General features: G+C 43.7%; 1 protein-coding gene across 4 annotated transcripts in view; it reads left to right on the top strand.

Moving 5' to 3' along the window:
- LOC122114953 (tripartite motif-containing protein 5-like) overlaps positions 1-23236 on the top strand; it is a 35644-nt gene extending 12408 nt beyond the window's left edge. For 2 of the 4 annotated variants that reach the window (XM_042688243.1, XM_042688224.1), the window contains 3 exons: positions 1913-2013; positions 2144-2170; positions 2399-3382. In XM_042688243.1, the coding sequence (XP_042544177.1) occupies positions 1913-2013; positions 2144-2170; positions 2399-3123 (853 nt within the window). In that variant the 3' untranslated portion in view covers positions 3124-3382. Of the gene's footprint in view, positions 1-1912; positions 2014-2143; positions 2171-2398; positions 3383-9745; positions 9870-14888; positions 15367-16361; positions 16458-16974; positions 17206-20164; positions 20188-21654; positions 21756-21883; positions 21911-22178 lie in introns of those variants that run through there. The other 2 variants (XM_042688228.1, XM_042688234.1) reach the window with 2 other exon arrangements.
- Positions 23237-23843: the final 607 nt, after the last annotated feature.

Genomic DNA, 23843 nt, shown 5'->3' with positions numbered 1-23843 from the left:
GGTGTTTAATTAATTAATTAATTTATTTATTTATTTATTTGTCAGTCATAGGTCTTGAACTTTGGGCCTGGGTGCTGTCCCTCAGCTCTTCAAGGCTAGTGCTTTACCACTTGAGTCACAGCACCACTTCCGGTTTTCTGCGTGGTTTATTGGAGATGAGTCACATAGCCTTTCCTTCCCCAGGCTGGCTTTGATTCAAGATCCTCAGATCTCAGCCTCCTGAGTAGCTAGGATTACAGGCGTGAGCCACCAACACCCACCTCATTTATTTTCAAATACAACAAATCTTCCTTGTCTACCTTGTACCCAGAATTGTCCACTGACAAACTTCCTATGTGTTTGTATATTTCTCCTGAAAACAAGTGATCAGTCGAATATATGAGTTCAAAAACAGTTATCTTGACCTGTGGGAACAGGATTTTGTCTCTGGTGTAAATAGTCCATGCAGCTGACAGACTTTACAAGAGTGATGGAAGATGTCCCTGTGTCTAAGGATGCACAGCCACCTGGCAGCACCATTCACCTGGCAGCATCACCGTCTCTCCTCCCCAGTGGATTTCAGAGCAGCATTATTTGTTGTTCATAAAGCTCCCTTTTCCAAATGTTTGTATTTCCCCCAGAGAGCTTGAAGGCTGAGCTCTCTCAGAGCTCTGTAATGGGCAACTGGCTTTGAAGTTTTTAGATTTCTCCAGTTGTGATTTTTTTTTCCTTTGGCAGTCCTGGGGCTTGAACTGTCTCTGAGCTGTTTTTTGCTCAAGGCTAGCACTCTCTCAGCTTCAGTTCCACTTCCGGTTTTTGCTGTTTATGTGGTGCCGAGGAATGGAATCCAGGGCTTTGTGCATGCAAGGCAAGCACTCTACCGCTAAGCAAGCTTCCCAGCCATCCAGCTGTGATTTTTATACTTTGTATCCCTTGAAAATCCAGAATGAGCCCGGTGCTGGTGGCTCATGCCTGTAATCCTAACTACTCAGGAGGCTGAGATCTGAGGATCATGGTTCAAAGCCAGCCCGGGCAAGAAAGTCCAGGAGACTTTTATCTCCAATAAACCACTAGAAAACCAGCAGTGGCGCTGTGGCTCAAGCGGTAGAGCACTCACCTTGAGCTGAAGAGCACAGGGACAGACAGAGCCCAAGCCCAGAGTTCAAGCCCCACGACCGACAAAAAAAAAAAGAAAAAGAAAATCCAGAATGATGGGTTGGGAAGGTGGCTTGGTGGCAGAGCGCTTGCCTTACCTTGCATGCATGAAGCCCTGGGTTTGATTCCTCAGCACCACATAAGCAGAAAAAACTGGAAGTGGCGCTGTGGTAGAACGCTAATCTTGAGCTGAAGAGCTGATGGACAGTGCCCAGGCCCAGAGTTCAGGCCCCATAACCAACCAAAAGGAAAAAAGAAAAAGAAAAAAAAGAAAAGAAAATCCAGAATGAGCCAGATTCTGTCAACTTATTTCCTGACCATTTCCTAGAAACCAAAATTCATGGCAATTTAGGGTCTTCCATGATCATGCAGATAGCAGGAAGGTAGACCTGAGTGTATTTATAATGACTTCAGCCATAGTCTATCCTTTCTTTTCTAGGAATCTAAGGTAGGTACATCTAATTGTCAGTAGGGTAAGCAACAGGTAGATTGTTGGCGATGAAGGTTATAAAATCTGAAGTTTAGGGCTGGGAAGATAGCTCAGTGATAGAGTACTTGCCTTGCATGCATGAGACCCTGGGTTCGATTCCTCAGCACCATATAAGCAGAAAAAGCCAGAAGTGGTGCTGTGGCTCAAGTGGTAGAGCACTAACCTTGAGCTAAAGAGCTGAGGGACAGAGCCCAGGCCCAGAGGTCAAGCCCCACAACCAGCCAACCAACCAACCAATAAATAAATAAATAAAGCTGAGGTATAGAACCTTGTTCATTTCATCCCTAGTTGTGAGCTATTGACAATGAAGAAACCAGTAACGTTCTCAAAGAAAGAACAGACTGTGTTCCCAGTAACTGGTCTGAGAGGAGTGCTGCACATTTTTCGAGGTGAGGAGATCTGGGTTAGGGTGTGGTTGTGGGGGTTTAGCTGTGGTAGGGGCTGGTGTAATTTCTAGATCTGGCTCCTAGCTGTGAAGGGTGGACACTGTGGTGATGTGGTCTCCTGTTGTCATTTCAGAGCTGACTGATGTCCGCCAATACTGGGGTAAGAAGCAATCAGTTCCTTGCCATCTATCAAAATGTTTTCATTCTGACTTAGGTTACTCTTTTCTACACACAATGATGCTTATGTAGTGTTCTACCTTTCCCTGTTTCATTATGATTTCAAAGTTCTCTCCAGGTCTCTCTCACATTCCTGTTATGCTTCTGCTTATAACATCACAAAAAGAGTTTCTTCTGTCCATTACTCAAACCTGTCATTTTTTTTCTACAGTTCACGTGATAATGACTACAAATAATGATTCCAGAATTGACATTTCCCCGGATCAGAAACAGATAAGATACCGGAGTTCTCCTGTCCCTTCCAATACATTTGCCTTCGGGGCTTCATATGAATCTTTTTATGAAAATCCTTTTTTTGATCCAGTTTTCGGTTATCAACAAAGTTTTTCTCAACTTCAAGAATATAATTTACCTCTGCTAGGGGCCCTGGGTGTCCCTGTAATCACATCAGGGAAGCACTACTGGGAGGTAGATGTGTCTAAGAAAACATCCTGGCACCTGGGATTAAGTGACGGAAGATATTTCACTACTTATAAGAAAGAATTCCAGCCCCTAAGCAGACGTGGTGGAAGACAATTCAAACCCAGTCTAAGGTGTAGTCATACTGTTTATGGAGTTCCTCAACCTAAAATTGGTTACTGGATTATAGGGATGGAGGATAAATCTGGGTATAAAGTTTTTGGGGAGGATCCTACCACCCATTCTCCTTTGTCCTTGCCCCTGTCTTTGCCTGTTGCTCTTGAACGTGTTGGGGTTTTTGTAGACTACCAGGCTGGCTCAGTCTCATTTTACAGCACTACATACAATGCATTTCTCATCTACAGGTTCACTAACTGTGCCTTTCCCCGTGAAGTCTATCCATATTTCAATCCTTTACAATGTTCAGAACCCATGATTCTATGCGATCCAGCTCTTAAGCCTTTTTACCCCTTTTGACACTTCTGTGCACTGTCCCTGGCCCTGGTATGTGTTTCATGCATCTGATCCTCTGTGCCACTTGAAACATTGTTTCTTCATGATTTGCATCTTTCTGATTAAGTGTTCTTTGTTCATAGCTAGGACATAAACCTTTCTGTGGGCCATATTCTTCCTGATACTGTGTTTGTTTTGGGGAGACAGGGTTTTTGTTGGTGGTGGTGGTTGTGGGGCTTGAACTCTGGGCCTGGGATCTGTCCCTGAGCTCTTCAACTCAAGGCTAGCTCTCTACCACTTAAGCCACAACACCACTTCCAGTTTTCTGGTGGTTAGTTGGAGATAAGAGTCTCACAGACTTTCCTGACTGGGCTGGCTTTGAGCCACAATCCTCAGATCTCAGCCTCCTGAGTAGCTAGTGTAAGCTTATTCACCTCTATTTTGGGTCAAGCACAAGCCAGGCCCAGCCACAGTTGCCTATTCCCACCGGCCCTGACTGCATCAGCAACGGAGTCCAGATGTCAGTCCCAGTCACACTGGTTCTAGTGTATAATCCCAAGGTGCCTATTATAGAATGTATTGTCTTTGCTCTAAGATGTTTCCCCTGGCTACATGACTTTGCTATGCGCTGGGTATAGAATGTATTGTCTCTGTAATAGAATGTTTTTCCTGGTTGCAAGCTAGCTACAGAATGTCCTGCCCTGGCTTCTGATATCTCTAGTGTCCAGCTGTGACTACAAAGATTTCCTGCCCCCAGCTCCTTCTGCCTTCAAACTGCTGAGACTATATCTACCTCTAAGGCTGCAAGAGCAGTTTGCTACTCTGTATCTCATGAGAGATAGCCTGTCAGCTTCAGCTCATAATAAATGCTTCTTTCTTCTATGTGACTGTTTGTCCGAGTGACTTTCTGGGTCAGCGCTTACAGTTAGTATTACAGGTGTGAGCCACCAGCACCCAGCTATAGCTATACATTGTGTTTTAAATTCATATTCCTGCTCTCTATATGCAATCTTGAATAAAATCCTGAAATGCCTGTGCTTATTTTCTTGCAAGTTGCACATAAACAGTAACTCATTCTTTTTTTTTTTTTTTTTTGGGGGGGGGGGGGGGGGGTCCGGTCTGGAGCCTGAACTCTGGGCCTGGGCGCTGTCCCTCAGCTCTTCAGCTCAAGGCTAGCGCTCTACCACTTGAGACACAGTGCCACTTCCGGCTTTTTTTCTTTTTGCTTATGTGGTGCTGAGGAATTGAACCCCGGGCCTCATGCATGCAAAGCAAGCGCTCTACCACTGAGCCACCTTCCCAGCCCCCAGTAACTCATTCTTTAGATAAGTGTAACAATAAGTTATACATTAAACATCTACTGAAGTCTCAATAAATATTCTAGTCATTACTATAAAACATGGGTTGTATCAGTGTCCATAAAATGGGTGTGTAAAGTTAGAATCTGGAAATGACTTTACTCAAGTATCCTATTTAGGTTCATTGGGAGACAAAGCAATTTTTTTTAAATTTTCCTTTTTTTTTTTTTTGGATCGGTCATGGGGCTTGAACTCTAGGCTTGGACACTGTCCCTGTGCTCTTCAGCTCAAGGCCAGTGCTCTACCGCTTGAATCACAGCACCACTTCTGGTTTTTCTAGTGGTTTATTGGAGATGAGAGTCTCCTGGACTTTCCTGCCCGGGCTGGCTTTGAACTGTGATCCTCAGATCTCAGCCTCCTGAGTAGCTAGGATTACAGGTGTGAGCCACCAGCGCCTGGCAAAGCAATTTTTTAATCCAGACTCCATAGAGGAGAAAAAACTAGTGAAGTGATTTCCAATGTCCAAAAGAGAGTTTTTAGTTGGCCTAAGTTAGGGGCTGGAACTGCTATCTAGTGGGTAGATGCCAGTAATTCTGCAGGACATTCTACAAGGCATAGGATAACTCTTGCTGCAATGTTACTCAGTTCAAAATGTCAGAAGTACTGAGTTTAAGAAACCTTGTTTAATCCTTTTGACTTGCAGGGTCAGTGAAGTACCCAGTGTCTCCACTCCTTCCATTTTCATAGTTGTGCAAGGATCTCCCAATCATTCTAACAATTTGTATTCTTTGAATCTCCACCGAACAGTATTCTACCTCCTAGATGGGAGGGGGTGGAGGAGGGGCAGAGGAGCAGTTGATGAGAAGAGCTGGCTTATGCAGCTCTTTGGACTAGTGGAAATGCTCTACATTTTTTTTCTGTACTAGTTACACAGTATAAAACATTCCAAATTTGTCAGTTTCTGCATTCTAAGGGGTGCAGTACTGCATGTAATATGTGCCTCAATAGCACTGATTACAAAAGAAGATTAAGTTTTCTAGGTGACTCCTAAGTGAATCTGAGCCTAAGGGCCATTGTTTTCTTTCTTTTTTGTTTGTTTTACTGGTTGTGAAGCTTGAACTCTGGGCCAGGGAACTGTCCCTCAGCTCTTCAGATCAAGGCTAGCACTTTACCACTTGAGCCACAGTGCCAATTCTGGTTTTCTGGTGGTTTTAGAGAAAAAAGTCTCTGGGACTTTCCTGCCTGGGCTGGCTTTGAACCGTGATCCTCAGATATCAGCCTCCTGAGTAGCTAGGATTACACAAGTAAGCCACTGGCACCCTACTGGGCCATTGGTTTGAAGTAGTACCCTAGTTAGATAAGAAAGGGGTACTTAGGGCTGGGTGTTGGAGCCTTATGCCAGTAATCACAGCTACTCAGGAGGCTGAGATCTGAGTGAGGACTGTAATTCAAAGCCTGTCAGGGCAGGAAAGTCTATGAAACTCTTATATCCACAATAACCACCAGTAAACCAGAAATGGTGCTGTGGCTCAGGCTAGTAGAGTGCTAGCCTTGAGCAAAAGAGCTCAGGGATAGCCCCCAAGCTATAAATTCATGCCCCATAACTTGAGGGAGGAGTACACAGAAATTGAAAATAACCTTCGTTTCTTTCTTCTCTTCTTCCTTCTTAGCTCTCTCCCCTCCACCCTGCATCAATATATATCGATATATTGATATGAAATATATTGATATATTGGTATCTATATATTGGTGAATCTCTCTCTCTCTCTCTCTCTCTCTCTCTCTCTCTCTCTCTCTCCCTCCCCCTCCCAAGTCCTTAAGCTTGAATTCAGGGCCTGAACACTGTCCCTCAGTTCTTCAGCTCAAGGCTAGTGCTCTACCACTTGAGTTTCAGTGCCACCCACTTCTGGCTTTTTCTGCTTATATGGTGGTGAGGAATCAAACCCAGGGCCTCATGCATGCTAGGCAAGCACTCTACCACTGAGCCACCTTCACAGCCCTGTGAGACTCATCTCCAATTAACCATCAGAAAACCAGAAGTGGTGCTGTGGCTCAAGTGGTAGAGCACTCACTTTGAGCTGAAGAACTGAGGGACAGCGCCCAGGCCCAGAGTTCAAGCCCCAGGACTGACAAAAACAACAACAACAACAACATTAAAATGAAACTCGGTGCTAGTGAGTAACACCTGTACCCTAGCTACTCAGGAGGCTGAGATTTGAAGATCACAGTTCAAAGACAGCTTGGGTTGCCACCCGCAGTGTGCTCCTTAATCTGCTGTGACAGGGAGCAATGCAATAAAGGAGACCAAACCAGGGAACTGAGCTTTGCGGTACCAGGGGACCTGTAGCTTTCAGCCAGCAAAATATCCCAAGGTTCCATTAATTAATTTTTTTTTTCTGGTCATAGGGTTTGAACTCTAGGTCCAGGCACTGTCGCTCAGCTCTTCAACTCAAGTCTAGTGCTCTACCACTGGAGCTACAGCACCACTTCTTGTTTCCTGTTGGTTAATTGGAGATAAGAGTCTCAGGGACTTTCCTGTCTGGGCAGGCTTTGAGCCACGATTCTCAGATCTCAGCATCCGAAGTAGCTAGGATTATAGGTGTGAGCCACTGGCATGAGGCTTAACTAAGTTTTCTGTTGGTCTTGTGCCAGGAAGTAAGGTACAAATTCAACCTGTGATAGTATTTTGATTACAAGTATTAGGTGACCTTATTTTGGGAAGGAGAGTTAAACAGTAAACAGCCTGTAGTTTGCATAAACCTTAGTCTTCCTTGGAAGCCCTGGACTGATTGATCTTTTTAGGAAATTCTCAGCATTCTGAGAGCATATTGGGAGAAGGCATTTCAAACTTCCACTCTTTTTGGCCTCTCACAACTTGAATTTCCAAGCTCTCACAAGCTTGGGGAGGAAAGTCTGAAACTCTTATCTCCAATTAACTCTTCTCCAATTAACTTATCTCCAATTAACTCTTATCTCCAATTAAAGCCAGAAATGGCACCGACTTGAAGTAGTAGAGCACTCTTAGCCTTGAACACCAAAGTTCAGGGACAGTGCCCAGATCCTGAGTTCAAGCCCTAGGACTAATGCAAAAGACAAACAAAAAGAAAAGTAAAATGAAACAGGTGAAATGAGTAATAAATTTCATTTCACTCAATATATCCAGGGCATTATAGTTGCCATATACAATGCAAAAGCTGTGAGTGAGGTATTTTGTGGAAATCCACTGTGTACTTTGCACCTCCATTCAGTCACAAAACAGTAATCAACAGCTTCCATTTCCCCTCACATCCACTCAAGTTTAATAGTTGGCTCAGAAAGTACACAGAACCTCTCCACCAACAGCAACTCATTCACTGCTGTTGGCTCTTGGGCAGAAAGAGAATGGGTGTCAACAGGCATGATGGGGTTCCTGTGACTTCAACTACTTGGGAAGCAGATATTGGAAAGATGGAGCTTCAAGGACAATCCAGTAAGCTGGCACTGGTAACTTACTTGGATGATCGTAGTTACTCAGGAGGCTGAGGTCTTAAGATCATGGTTTGAAGCTAGCTGGTATGTAAGATTCTGAATCTTACTTCCAATTAACCACCCAAAGGTTGGAAGTGGACCATGGCTCAATTAATAGAATGGCTCAAGTAGTACGACAACAGCCTTAAGCAAGAAATCCAAGCTAGAGTATGAGGTCCTGAGTTTAAACCCTAGCATTGACACAAAAAGGAAATCAAGAAAGATTAGCAAATCCAGGTGTTGTACTACTGGATGCAAGCATTTCAAGTCTGTAATCTCAGGTCTGTAATCGGGAGGCCATAAGTAAGTAGAAAAATCCTGGTCTCCAAAATATTTAGAGTCCAGGATATGGTTCAAGCCCAGATTGTAAGCCCCCGTCTAGTACAAGCAACCACATTGTAAGGTCTGCACAGGAACACCTCCCTACCTCTTGGCTAAGTTTCTGAGCAGTATCTGTTACCTAGGTAACTGACAGACCTAGAAGCAGTCACTTTCCCCTCCTCTTAGGTCATATCCTAAGTCACCTCTGGTCACATGCCTCCCATCGGTCCTTAGGAGGGTCGCAGACCCTGAGGTCACATCCAGATCCAGTGTGGCCACACCTTTCCCCCACTTGATCACACTTCTTCCTGTCTCTGGCCTAGATAAGTCCTGGCCCAGGGGTGGGTCCCCCCTTCCTTTTTTAGCCATGCCTCTCCACCGTGCACAAGAGGGCAGCAGTTCTGTAAATAAACATTTTCCTGCCTGAATAGCATGTGGTGTTCTCTTCATTGGCTACCTAATGAAACCTATTTAATATACCTTACAAACATCAAGGAAAAATGAAGGTGTGGACAAAGAGGCGAAGGAGTGGTAAGGTGGTGAGTGTCCATAGTTATCTGGAAGGATGAAACAAGAGAATATGAAGTTTGAGGCAGGCCTGGACTAAATAAGAGAGTTCAGGTTCAAGGTCAGTGTGGGAAACTTAGTGAGGCCTGTATAATAGGAGCTGGAAGCCAATGGTTCAGGCATGTAATTCTTGGCACTCTGAATGCTGGGGTCCAGAGAATCATGTCTTGAAGCCTATGCTAGACAGAAAGTCTAAGACTACCTCCAACTAACTAGCCAAAACCTAGGCTAGAGGTGTAGCTCAGGTGGTATTATGCTATCCATAGCAAGCAGGTCTGAGTCTCAGGGCCTGAATTCAAGCCCTAGAACCAGCACAAAGAAGAAAGGGCTGGGATGGGGTGGTAGCTCAATGGTAGTTTTTGCCTGGGATTCACAGGACAGGTCCTGTGTTCAATCCTCTGTAGCACAAAAAGGAAAAGGATGGAAAGAGAAGTAAGGAGCAAGCAACAAGGAGGGCTGAGACAGGTGTCCTAATGCAAAGCAAAAAAAAATACTCCTTTCAGACAGAGCTCAGGTAGACTCATGAAGTTGGGCTCCTTGGTCTTTGTGTTTTTCCAAGAAAACATTTCCAGCAAGATACAAAATATAGGGAAAGTTAGAGCATAAGTTTATTATGAATAGTGAATCTTTATTAGGTTGTCCGAGAGAGGAAATCCATAACCAAGACTTTTCTGTGTCCAGTTTTATAGAAGTTTAAAGGGAAGGTTTTAGTTCTAGCCCTAGCTAGACTCCAACTGCTGATCTTGCTGCTTCCTGCCTGTGAGGTACCAGGCCTGGAGGTACCAGAGCTGGCTGGGAATGTCTTCTTAGTGGATCCCCTGCTCTACACAGAGCCAGACACCAACACCATAGAACTAGTCAAGCTGTGGCATTCAAAGGCCCAGGGTAGACACAGCTCATTGGCCCAAAGTTTCTCTTCCTTTTCCTTCCCCACCCTCCTGGGTGGAGTTTAGGTTTGCAGTGCTGGGGGGACACTGGCTTCCTAGCCAGTGTCCCTTGACTCCCAAAGGTGCACTGAGCAGTTGGAAGAGTCCAGAGTTTGGGAAACTGTAGAAGAAAAGCACTGAAGTCGCTTGGGTGAGTTTATTATTTATCAGGCCAGCTGCTCTGAAGGGAAGGGGAGCCCAGCCCACAGACTTCCTGCTGAGAGCGCAGACTGTGAGCAGTGCCTGTGGAGGGGAGGCCTGGGGAGAAAAAGAGGGTTAAAGGTGGCCAAAGGCTGCTTCCTGAAGGGACATTTACCTCTCCTGGTGCAGTCTGCCTCCTCATCTGAATTACTGCTAAGGAAGTGTATTGGAGCAGTCTCTTTTCCAGGAACAGATCATCCCTTCCCCCAGCCACAGGGGCCTATCAGGCCAGAAAGATCTTTAAAAAGGAATGCAGGGAACACAGTCTTATTCAGGATTTTTTTTTTTTGGGTCCGGTCGTGGTGCCTGAATTCTGGGCCTGGGCGCTGTCCCTCAGCTCTTCAGCTCAAGGCCAGCGCTCTACCACTTGAGCTACAGCGCCACTTCTGGTTTTCTGGTGGTTTATTGGAGATAGGAGTCTCAAGGTCTCTCCTGCCCAGGCTGGCTTTGAACCGAGATCCTCAGATCTCAGCCTCCTGAGTAGCTAGGATTAAAGGCGTGAGCCACCAGCGCCCGGCGTTATTCAGGATTTTTTTAAAAAATATTTTTACTTTTTTATTCAATCATTGGAATTTGTGTTAAAAATGCACAAAGTTATTAAGAAAGGAAGTTCCTACTCATGATCAAGGTAAAGAATATGTGTAGTCATGGTAGTTTCTACTTTGGCAGAGAACATGATGCCGTTTTTTTTTTTAAGTTACAAATATGTAATCTGATACCTAATTGCATTTATTTTGGATTATTGATTTTAAAAGATTGGTATTGGTTTGTGTAGCTCTAGTCTATTCATTTCTAAACTTCTAGTGGCTACCTAGTTAATGGACTATATTTGAAGCTGGTAAAATAATGCTTTTTGTGAATAAATAATTCTATGAAAAAAAAAAGTAGGCAGTGGTGTAGATGGAGTCTGTGAAATAACTAAACACATACATGAAATTCAGACAAATTTCAAAATTAGAAGTTTTAAATTTCTGCTCGAAGTCAGTCCTGGAATAATCAGTAGAAGATTTGCTAAATGTTTCACTGGTCCTACTTTTGTAAAACTATGTCCCTTACCCCAAAAGGCAAATGGTGCCCCCAGAGCAAAGCTGAAGTCAGTTTCCTTAGTGGTGAAGTGAAACTTAGATTTGTCTTTGTTACAATTACATGGGCAAGATAATGCTTATTAAGCATTGTAGCTTCCTCCTTTGTTTCCCTTTCCCATCCCATCTTCCCCCTCTCCCTCCCACCCAACCCTCTCCGTCTCCACCCGCCCCCCCCAAAGTGGTAAAGTTCATTTTCGATTTCTTAGTAGAAGTTAGGCAGCCTTGTTGGGAGGACCAGCAGTGCTCTAGATAAACAGCAGGAAAGAAGATAGAGTTTCTGATGAGAAGTAGGAAGGTGTTGGGGCTGGGAAGGTGGCTCAGTGGTAGAGTGCTTGCCTTGCATGCATGAGGCCCTGGGTTCAATCCCTCAGTACCACATAAGCAGAAAAAAGCTGGAAGCGGTGCTGAGGCTCAAGTGGTAGAGCACTAGCCTTGAATTGAAGAGGCGAAGGACAGCACCTAAGTCCAGAGTTCAGACCCCACAACCGACCAAAACAAAAAAAAAGAAGTAGGAAGGTGTGCAGCAGAAATTTTGTGATGGTCACACAGTCTAGTTATGGTTGCTCAGGCTTAATGCACTCAGGGTATAGGTAAGTGAGTAACAGTGCTGAGGACCTGGTTAGCAAAGGTCTGCTATGTTTATGCTATCTTGATTACTGATAACACAGATGAGCTAGATAGTAGACCAGTCTGCCTGCCTATCTATTCTATCTACTTCACTGAGGCTGGAATTCTAGGCCTTTACATGCTTGCTCAGTTTTTGACTCACAATTGGCCCTCTTGTGGTGGAGCCTTTTCTCCTGTCTTTGCTGGTTAACTAGAGATAAAGTCTTGAAGATTTTTATGCCTGAGTGGGCTGGCTTCTGATGTGATCTTTAGATGTCAGCTTACAGGCAGGATCAACCTGAGCCTGACTTGACATTCTGCTTTATTACAGTCCTAGTAGAGTTCTCTGAAAAGATGAACAGAAAAAGAGAGCAAGGGAAACCTGTCATCTTCACAGGAAGAGCCCACTCAGATAAAATATGCTTTTCTTTTCTTAGCACATATTAAATATAAAATGATTTGTTTTGATTCTATCATAGTAACATATAGACTTTGATTGATTAAATTCATCCTCTATATTACCTTCTTTTATTCCAGCTTCTCCTTTTAAAACAATTGAACTCATTTGATCTTTTTTATTTGTTGTTGTTGGTTGTGGGGCCTGAACTCTGGGCCTGGGCACTGTCCTTCAGCTCTTCAGCTCAAGGCTAGTGCTCTACCACTTGAGCCACAGTGCCATTTCCAGCTTTTTCTGCTTATGTGGTGCTGAGGAATTGAACCCAGGGCCGCATGCCTGCAAGGCAAGCACTCTACCACTGAGCCACCTTCCCAACCCCTAAAATTTTCTTTTTTGATGTATTTAATCAGTGGTTTATGAGAATGTTGTGCAATTGCTATATGTTTGTGACTTTTCCCCAATCTTCATGCTGCTGATTTCTATTTTCTTACTATTCTGGCTAGAAAAGGTACTTCATATCATTTCAGTCTTATTAAATTTATTAGTTTTTAGTTTGTGCCCCAATAAATAATTCAGGAAAGTGAGTGGTTAAAGATAAGTATCCCAGGGAAGGTGGCTCAGTGGTAGAGTGCTTGCCTTGAATGCATAAGTCCCTGGGTTCAATTCCTCAGTATCACATAAGCAGAAAAAGCCAGAAGTGGTGCTGTGACTCAAGTGGTAGAGTGCTAGCCTTGAGCTGAAGAGCTGAGGGACAGTGCCCAGGCCCAGAGTTCAGGCCCCATGACTGGCAAAAAACAAACAAACAAACAAAAAAGATAAGTATCCCAGGTGTGGTGGCTCAGGCCTGTAATCCTAGCTACTCAGGAGGCTCAGATCTGAGGATCCCCGCAGTTCAAAGCCACCCCAGGCAGGAACATCCTTGAGTCTCCTATTTCCAATTAACCACCAGAAAACTGGAAGTGGCACTGTGGCTCAAAGTGATAGAGTGGTAGCCCTGAGCTGAAGAGCTGAGGAAAAGTGTTCAGGCCCAGAGTTCAAGCCGCAAGACTGACTAATAAATGAATGAGTGAATGAATAAATAAATAAATAAAAGATAAGTATTTCTTGGCTGGTGGATGCCATGTGTTATATGTCTGTTAGTTCTACTTGGTCTATGGTATAGTTTAATACAAAGTCTGTTATTGATTTTTGATCTTCTCTTTATCATTTCTTGTCCTTTTGGAACACGGGTACTGTGTGCTCTCTTTGCTAATGGTTTCCTGTAAGTCTGTAGAAAGCCAAATACATGTAACAGAGCCAGAAAATAGGCTAAAGAGGAAAGGAAGGGCTGGGAATATGGCCTAGTAGCATAATGTTGCCTAGCATGCATGAATCCCCAGGTGTGATTCCTTAGTACCACGTATATAGAAAATGCTGGAAGTGGGGCTGTGGCTCAAGTGGTAGAGCGCTAGCCTTGAGCTGAAGAGCTCAGGGACAGCACCCAGGCCCAGAGTTCAAGCCCCACTACGACTGACAAAAAATAAATAAAAAAGAGGAAAGGAAGAACAAAACAATACCAACAACCCCATTTAGCTGAACTGGGATGCTATTATGACTGAGGGATGAGCCAGGAGACAGGACGCAGGACAGGGTCACAGACACACGTGGCATGGCGTGATGGCATTGATCGGGCCTCAATAGGGTCCAAGCAGGGGGTGGATCCTCAGGAAATTCCCAGTCCCAGGCACTGGACTGACAGATTCAGTAACCAATCAGACAAGTGGCTGCTCCTGCTGCCAGGGTTTGGAGCACACCCATCATCTGGGAGGCAGGTGACCGGTGGGGGTGTTTCCTTTCCCCAACATGAAGACAAGATGCCAGACCCTATCATCCACCATGTGGCCAATATGGCACTGGCCAGACCTGACCTCCTTACTTCAACATCTAATAAAAGGATTAATTCACCACGTGAATTAATTAATTAATTAACACATAATCATTTATTTTCTGGTGATAAAAAGAAATCATTAGCTGGGTGCTAGTGGCTCACGCCTGTAATCCTAGCTACTCAGGAGGCTGAGTTCTGAGGTTTGTGGTTCAAAGCCAACCTGGGCAAGAAAGTCCAGAGACTAATCTCCAATAAACCACTAGAAAACTGGAAGTGGTACTGTGGTAGAGTGCTAGCTTTGAGTTGAAGAGGTAAGGGACAGGACTCAGGCCCAGAGTTCAAGCCCCACGACTGACAAAAAGGAAGAAACAAAGTAAGAAATCATTGTGAATGTATAACTAGAAACAGTTTGTTTTTACTCTATGCACTTCAGCCATTTCTTATAAGATAATACCTAGGGAAAGTATAAGAATGAATAATACTGATTAAAAAAAAAAGGAACATCCGTGCTCAGTGAAGCAAATACAAAGATCCTGAGACAGGAATGGTGTAGTAGAATTGAGTCTAATGTGCTTTTGGCTTGGTTAAAAAAAGACAAAAATAGATGGTTGGTTAAACAAGGAGAGTGAGTGAGTGTGTATGTGTGTGTGTGTGTGTGTGTGTGTGTGTGTGCACGCGTGTGTGCGTGCGTGCTGGTACTGGGGCCTGAAGTCAGGATCTTGCACTGTTGTTTGACATTTTCACTTAAAGTTAATCCTCTACCACTCCAGCTATACATCTACTTCTAGCTTTCTGCTGATGTATTGGAAATGAGTGTATGTCAGATTGGTCTACCTGGGCTGGTTTCAAACCATCCTTCGCAGTAATTAGCCACCTGGGTAGTTAAAATTAGAAGTGTGAGCCAATAGCATCCAGCTTCTTTTGTTTTTCTGACTTTTGATATTGTAGTTTTGGCCTATCCATGATTGGCTGACCTTTCTAATGTGCTCCCTTTTTATCTTGCCAATCCTGCAGCTACCTCAGCAGAAGGAACTTCAGAAGTCCAAGAAAGACAGGAACAGGAAAACAGCCACCAATGGCTTCAGCAATCTTGGTCAATGTAAAGGAGGAGGTGACCTGCCCCATCTGTCTGGAGCTCATGATTGAACCCATGAGCATAGACTGTGGACACAGCTTCTGCCAAGCCTGTATCACATCAAGCTATAAATCCACTATAGGTCCAAGAGGGGAGGGCAAATGTCCTTTGTGTCAAATCCCTTACATGTTTGAGAGCCTCCGGCATAATCGACATGTGGCCAACATAGTCCAGAGTCTCAGGGGGGTCAAGTTGAACTCACAGGAGCAGACTGTGCATCACTGTGCACAGCATGGTGAGAAACTCCAGCTCTTCTGTAAGGATGATAGGAAGGTGATTTGCTGGCTTTGTGAGCGATCTCAGCAGCACCGTGGTCACAACACATGCCTCTTGGAGGAGGTTGCCCAGGAGCACCAGGTAAGAATCAGGGATGAGGGAAGACAGAGCACAGAATAGTCCCTAAGGGAAATCTCTACAGGGGGGTGGGGGAGGGGAGGGTATTCACTGTAGGTATTTATCCCAGGACTGAGAAATGTGACTCCTTTCCCCTCTGTGTGGACTTTCTCAGGCCTAAAGGACATGTCTGTGCAATCCACTGACTTACACGAAAATGAGCCTAAGTATAAACTCTTGATAGCAGCAAATCTTTCTCTACTATATCCTCCATAGATTGAGATTTAGAACTAAGTTCCTTTTAGTGGAGCAGCAAATGAGATTAAGAAGTAGATTATTTTTCCCTGACATAGGACCAGAATCCTCTTCTGTTACAAAAATAATCCATTGATCCAGGTGCTGGTAGCTCATGCCTATAAAAGTAGCTGCTCAGGAGGCTGAGATGTGAGAATCACCATTCCAAGCCAGACTAAGCAAAAATGTCCACAAAACTCTTAACTCCACTGAATTTGCAAAAAGCTGGAAGTGGAAGTGTGGTCTTTGTGTTTAGAGGATCAGCTCTGAGCAGGGAGGTCAGGGGGAAAGCTAAGCCCAACAAAAGGCCCTGAGTTCAAACTCCTATCCTGGCACAAAACAAAACAACAAGAATCAGTCTTGCTGGAGGTGTAACCTAGGAATTACCACCATAGGAAGATTGAAATAAGAAGATTCAGAGTTTTAGGCAAGCCTGGGCTACAAAGAGAGTTTGAGGCCAACTGTGGAGTACCTAATGAGACTGGCCCAAAACAAGCAAACAGAAAGAATCATTCAGTTGTTGAGGATTGTTACTTTATTACCTGAGACAGACTTAAAGAAGACTTTTGCCACCTCAGTTTTTCTTCCAACTGCTAGAAGTTAATTACAGTTTTCATCCTTTCTGTAAACTCGACTCTCTTCCTGATTTCTTCCATTCTATCCCTTTTGGAGAGGCTGAGAAAGTTCAGACAGTGACTCTGCCGTGGTTCCTTCCTTATTCACAGAACAAGCTCCTGGCGGCTCTGGACAAGCTGAGGAAGAACAAGGAAGAATCTGAGAAGTGGAAAGCTGAACTCCAACAAGAGAAAACTTCCTGGAAGGCAGGAAAAGACACTTCTTGAGGGAGTTAGCCAAAAATATCTGGGTGGGACTTTGGGGAGGAGCTCCTTTCCTCTCTATTTCCTGACAGTTGATAAGGGGCCAAAGTCACTTGGTTAGTCTTCTTTTTCCTTTCCCATGTGGGGGAGGGGCTGGAGAGTGAGGAGATCACAGAGGATCCCAACTTTCTGGGAGGAGCCATTGCTGTGATGCTGGTGAGGAAAGGTATTTGGCAATGGATCCTACTTCTTTCCTCAGTGTTTAAGGAATTCAGAAATGGGATGAGGAGTGACACAGATAATCATGAGTCTTGGACACATGATTACTGTGTAAAAGATAAGCCACACCCAGTCATCTAGTTTTGTCTCAGGCTAAGGTTTGATCATGCTTGCTGACTTAAGGTCCTTGGTTTTAAATGTGGTGAAGGGAAAACATGCTCACTAAGAATTACTCTTCATTCCCCAAGTAGTCTCCCGCCCCACCAGATACCCTGAATGGCTCTCTTTTTCTATTTTAAAGACTCAGATACAGGGCAAGATACAAAATGTCCAGGCAGATTTTACACAATGGAAAGGTATCCTGGACTCTGAGGAGCAGAAAGTACTGCAAAAGCTGAAAAAGGAGGAGGAAGATGGTTTGCAAACCCTGGCAGTGTCAGAAAATGAGCTGACCCAGCAGAGCAAGCTTGTGACTGAGCTCATCTCAGATGTGGAGAATCAGTTAGAAGGGTCCACAATGGAGATGCTGCAGGTAAGTCTTTGAATAGTTCCCTGTATCTAGATTCAGAAAATCTTCCCTTCTCTTTTCTTTTGGCTGTGGGGTTTGTGTGTGCACCCCACACACATTTGTGCACGCACACACACATGTGTGTTTAGGTTTGAATTCAGTGCTTTGTGCTTTTTTTCCCCTCAAAGTTAGTACTCTACTACTTGAGCCACCGTGTGACTTCTGGCTTTTCTTGTTGTAGCTGTTTATGTGGTACTGAGGAATCTAACCCAGGGCTTCATGAATGCTAGGCAAACACTCTACCATTAAGTCACACTGGCAGCCTGCCTTGTGCTTTCTAGGCTGGCTCTTTACCATCAGAGCTGTGTCTTTGTGGCTGAATTTTTATTTCATTGGTTTTTATATTTTTTAGATTGATTTCATGATGTCTGCCCTAATCTTTATTATTTCATTCCATTTGCTCATGGTATTTTTTTTTTTTTTTTTGTCAGTCGTGGGGCTGAACTCTGGGCCTTGGTGCTGTCCCTCAGCTCTTCAGCTCGGGCTAGTACTCTACCACTTGAGCCACACCATCACTTCTGACTTTTTCTGCTTATGTGGTGCTGAGGAATTGAACCTAGGGCTTCATGCATGCAAGGCGAGCACTCTATCACTGAGCCACCTTCCCAGCCCTCATGGCGTGTTTTTTTTGTTTTTTGTTGTTTTTTTTTTTGTCAGTTGTGGATCTTGGACTTTGGGCCTGGGTGCTGTCCCTGAGCTCTTCAGCTCAAGACTATCATTCTACCACTTGAGCTACAGAGCCACTTCCAGCTTTTTTCTGTTTATGTAGTACTCGGGAATTGAACCCAGGGCCTCATGCATTCAAGGCAAGCACTCTACCACTGAGCCACCTTCCCAGCCCCATGGTGTTGTTTTTAAAATGGACTTCTGATTTATTTCAGATAAAAATCATGTAAGATCAGAATTCTTTAAAAAAATTTTGAGTCTGGTGATTTGTGTGTGTGCGTGTGCGTGTGCGTGTGTGCGTGTGTGTGTGTGTGCGTGTGTGTGTGTGTGTGTGTCTATGCCAGTCCTGGGGCTTGAACTCAGGGTCTGGGTACTGTCCTCGAGTTAACTTTGAACTGCAATCTACCCTATCACTTGAGTCAGCTCCATTTCTGGCATTTTGGTGGTTAATTGGAAGTAAGATGTTCATGGATTTTCCTGCTTGGGCTAACTTTGAACTGCAGGCCACAGATTTCAGCCTCTTGAGTGGCTAGGATTATATGAGCCACCAGCACCGTATTTTGTCAAGTTGTTATTAGGAGAGTGATATTTTCTGCACGTTTTATGAATAAAGTCAGTGAAGACCAATGTGGTTGGGAAAAGGGCATAGACCCAATCCTGATGACAAGTTTGAGCCTCAAAATTTGATTATGACCCAACAGTCCTTTTCACCATTTACTGTAGTTTTGTTAAGTGTAGTACAAAATTCAAATACAAAGAACAGAACTCTTGTGTGTTTATGTGGGCATATGTGTGGAGATAGACTGGGATATTGGCCCCATCTCCGCCATAACCTTAATTCCCCAAAGTCCTGAGAGTCAAGACTCTGTCTGGCATGAGAGCGCTACTAGAGGCCGGGAGACTCTAACCATGACCAAGCCAGATGCCAGGTGAGTGGTCCACAGACCCCAACCATGGCAGTACCAGAAACAGAACCCCCTTACCTCTACAGTGTTGGGGGAGGAAGGGTGGGTCCTGAGCACATCTGCTCCTCGGCAATTTCAACATGGATTGATCCCCACAAGGCAGAAAGACAGACAAACAGAAAACAGAGATAGACACACCTTCAAAGGAATTGGTTGTTGGCCTGTTGGGAGGCCATGATCTTATCTGAGTGGTGGAAGAGCAATTGGGCCCTGAGAAAAGTCTCAAGTGGTGCCTGCTCTATTGAGTCTCCAGTCCTCCAGCTGCCTGGACAGGCCAGGCCATCTGCTAGTGTGGCTTTAAGGAACCCAAGTACCCCTCTTGGCACTGGGATCATGTTTGTAGAATCCAGGATGAGCCCCCATTTTAATGTTGTGAGATCCACTTACGTTGTAAGGTAAATCCAGTTAGTGAGATACAGAGAAACCACCTTTTGAGAGATGGAATCTTTATTAAAGATGGAGACTTACAGGTAGACCCATTGCAACAATGAGATGTACAAGTCCTTATGTCGAAAAATGAACTTTACCACTTTGGGGGGAGGAGGGGGGCAGGAGAGAGAGTGGGAGATGGGAAGGGATGGGAAGGGGAAACAAAGGAGGAGCTACAATGCTTGATAAGAAATGTACTCATTATCTTGCTCATGTAATTGTAACCCCTCTATACAGTATTTTCACAATAAAAAAAATAATAAAGATGGAGACTTTATTAAAAGGCAGGCTTCTGTAAGGTGGACTCCTGTCTCAATGACCAGCCGCTTGCACTAGGCTTTCAAGGACAAAAGCCACATGTTTTGGGCAGAGACCAAGCCCCAGCATAAGGAGCAGGGGGTTCATCAACATGATATCTACATATCCTCTGTGGGGCTAAATAACAGGCGCATCTACAATTCAAAGGATGGCTAGTGTCACCTCTGGGCATTTCAGTGCTAGCTGGAGAGCAGGCACCAGGATGTCTGTGAGAGCAGGTGACATTACTGAGACTCAGTCTCCCTCCTTTATAACAAATAATTTAGAAGAAACATCTTTAATTCTCAATAGTAGCCTAGTACTTGGCAAATATCTATCAGTTTATCTGTGTGTTTTAAAATGTGAAAGAACCATGCATTATTTAAATCATTCTTGGGAGAGCCAGGGAATGACTAGACTTATTTAGGCTTCTCTTTCTGATTTTTGTCCTCCTAGTGGGTTCATCTCTAACCTTAGCACAATAGAGGTTGGTGAGATTCTGATGACTACTTAATAGAAAGGACAGTCTATTATTTCTTAAATCGTGTTGTCTCCTTTCTTTCTAGGAAGTGAATGCCATCATGAGAAGGTATGTGTGGGATACAAGGGTGCTTTGTTTGGTAGGACAAGATTTGTAGAATGATCTATAGTACTCAAATTATAGTATAACATCTCTTAGACCAGGGAAATGTACTTGTAGTATTGTCTTCGGTTCTGGACAAAAATCCGTTCTGGTTTGGGCCCATTAGGACTATTGAGAATAAATTAGATCCTCTGGTAAGGAGTGGAAGTCATGAAAAATTAGAGTGTGGGTCAGGAGTGATATTGGGGATCAAGTGATACAGTAGCAGACTCCTTGAAACATACCATTTATTCACCCGATGTACCTATATCAGCTCTGGTCCTGGATCTCATAGGTCTTTCATTTATTTTAAATACAACATATCTTCCATGTCTTCCTTGTGCCCAGAATTGTCCACTGATAAACTTCCTATGTGTTTCTATGTTTCTCCTGAAAACAAGTGACCAGTTGCATGTATGTTTTCAAAAACAGTCACCTTGACCTGTGAGAACAGGGTTTTAGCTCTGATGCAAATGGTCCATGTGCCTCACAGACTTTGGAAGAGTGAGGGAAGGTGGCATCCCTGTGTCTAAGGATGCACAGCCACCTGGCAGCCTCGTTCACCAACTCTCCTCACCTGGGAATTTCAGAGCAGCATTACTTTGGTGTTCATAAAGCCTCCTTTTCCAAATGTTTTTAATTTCCCTCAGAGAACCTGAAAGCTGAGCTCTCTCAGAGCCTCTGTAATGGGTTACAGGCTTTGAAGATCTTGGGTTTCTCCAGATGTGATTTGCCTATTTTCTATACCTTAAACATCCGAAAGCAGCCAGGTTCTGCCAACTTATTTTCTGACTATTTTCCTGAGAACCAAGATTTGTGGTAGTGTCTTTATCTATGTATGTATGTATTTATTTATTATTTTTGTTATCTTTAAGTAGTTGTACAAAGAAGTTCCCATTCTACAAAACAGTAGATGAGTACAAAGTATCTGAAAACATTGTCACCCATCTCTCTTAACCCATCCCTTTCTATGTATTTTTTTCTCCTAGATACCAGTTTGTTGTGCTTTAAAACCCATGAGTTTAGCACTGTGGCTCAAGTGGTAGAGCACTTGCCTTCAGCTGAAGAGCTCTGGTAACAGTGCCCAGGCTCAGAGTTCAAGCCTCACTGACAAAAAAATTAAAAAAAAATAAAATAAAATGAAACCCATGAGTTCATTTCTCTTGAACTTTAAGAGTTTGAGAGGGAGAAGCTGACTGTTTCATTTTAGACAGGAGAATCTACTTCAGAAAGTTTAATGTCTTGCCCAATTCATGCAGAGTGAGGAGGAAGGTAGACATGAGTGTATTTATTATGACTTCAGCAGTAGTCTGTCCTTTCTTAGGACTCCAAAGTAGGTACATATAATGGTCAGTAGGGGAAAACAATAGGTAGTTTGGTGGTGATGAAGGTTATTAAGTCTGAGGTATAGAGGTTCATTCTTCTCATCCCTAGATGTGAACTCTTGACAATGAAGAAGCCAATACCTTTCCCCAAGAAAGAACAGACAGTGTTCCCAATAACTGGTCTGAGAGGAGTGCTGCAAGTGTTTCAAGGTGAGGAGAGCTGGGTTAGGGTATGGTTATAGGGATCTAGCTGTGGTGGGGACGGTGTAGATTCTAGATACGACTTCTAGATGTGAAGGGTGGACACAGTGGTGATATCATCTCTGTTGTCATTTCAGAGCTGACTGATGCCCACAAATACTGGGGTAAGAAGAAACCAAAGTTTCTTGTCATCTATCAGAATTAGTATTGTTACGATGTCTTACGTTTTTAGACTTACGTTTCTCTTCTCTACACACAAAGAGAAATGATGCTTTTGCAGTGTCCTACCTTGTCTTATTTTCTCATGATTTCAAAGTTCATGATTATCTCATGATTACCAGTTCTCTGTCACATTCTTACTATGATTTTACTCAATATGTCACCAAAAAGTTCTGTCTCTTACCCAAATCTGTCATTTTTTTTTCCCTACAGTTCCCGTGACAGTGACTAGAAATGAGGATTCCAGACTTGTCATTTCTCAGGATCAGAGACAGATAAAATACCAGGATATTCCAGTCTATTCCAATTCACCTAACTTGTTTTCACATAATACCCGTTCTTTTATGAATTTTCATAGCCAACCTTTTTCATTTGGTTCACCTAACTCGAATATACCAAAAAATAATATATCTCTTCCAGGGGCCCTGGGTGCCCCCGTAATCATATCGGGAAAACACTACTGGGAGGTAGATGTGTCTAAGAAAACATCCTGGCACCTGGGATTAAGTGATGGAAGATATTTCACAACTTATAAGCCCCGAAGCATATGTGGTAGAAGACAATTCCAACCCAGTCTAAGGTGTAGTCATACTGTTTATGAAGTTCCTCAACCAAAACTTGGTTACTGGATTATAGGGATGGAGAATAAATCTGAGTATAAAGCTTTCGGGGAGGATCCTACCACCTATTCTCCTTTGTCCTTGCCCCTGTCTTTGCCTGTCGCTCTTGAACGTATTGGGGTTTTTGTAGACTACCAGGCTGGCTCAGTCTCATTTTACAGCACTACATACAATGCATTTCTCATCTACAAGTTCACTAACTGTGCCTTTCCCCGTGAAGTCTATCCATATTTCAATCCTTTACAATGTCCAGAACCCATGATTCTATGCTGATCCAGCTCTTAAGCCTTTTTACCCTCTTTGACACTTCTGCGCACTGTCCCTGGCTCTGGTGTGTGTTCCATGCATCTGATCCTCTGTGCCTCTTGAAACATCATTTCCTCCTTATTTGAGTCTTTCTGATTCAATGTTCTTTACTCAGAACTAGGATGTACACCTTTCCTTGGGCCATATTCCTCCTGTTAATGTGTTTGTTTGGAAGACAGTCCTCTGTCATGGAGAGAAGATGTAGAATTGTTTCAACAAGGTGTCTATGCTATTTAAAGTCTATATAAAGGAATCCTTACCTAAAGAAGTGATCCCCTGGGGCTGGGAAGGTGGTTCAGTGGTAGAGGCTTGCCTTGCATGCATGAGGCCCTGGGTTCAATTCCTCAGCACCACATAAGCAGAAAAAGCCGGAAGTGGTGCTGTGGCTCACATGGTAGAGCACTAGCCTTGAGCTGAAGAGCTGAGGGACAGCACCCAGGCCAAGTTCAGGCCCTACGCCTGAAAAAAAAAAAAAAAAAAGTGATCCTTAGCAATGTCTTAGATCTACTCTCAGACAGACATTAGCTATTCATCAAGGAGTTAAGGAGAAAAATGTCAAATGATCTCGACAAAGAGGCAGATTCTTTTTATATTGTGTTTTAAATTTATGTCTCTTCTCTTCATATATTTGCAATGTGAACGTGAGTAAAATCCTGAAATGCCTGTGCTTATTTTCTTGCAAGTTGCAGATAAACATACTTTTGATAAGTGTAACAAAGTGAGTTATGATTAAACATCTATTGAAGTCTCAATAAATACCTGTTCTATTCATTAACGAAAACCGTGAGTTTTCAGTGTCCATAAAATGGGTGTGCTAGTTGGGCACCGGTGGCTCACACTCGTAATCCTAGCTACCCAGGAGGCTGAGATCTGAGGATCACAGTTCAAAGCCAGCCCAGGCAGGAATGTCCATGAGACTCTTATCTCCAATAAAACTACTAGAAAACCGGAA

This window comes from Dipodomys spectabilis, unplaced genomic scaffold (assembly GCF_019054845.1).
Source record: "Dipodomys spectabilis isolate Male_0828 unplaced genomic scaffold, ASM1905484v1 ptg000003l, whole genome shotgun sequence".
In the NCBI taxonomy this organism is placed as follows: Eukaryota; Metazoa; Chordata; class Mammalia; order Rodentia; family Heteromyidae; genus Dipodomys; species Dipodomys spectabilis.
The sequence above is the reverse complement of the archived record's forward strand: the minus strand, read 5'-3'. Positions and strand labels throughout refer to the sequence as shown.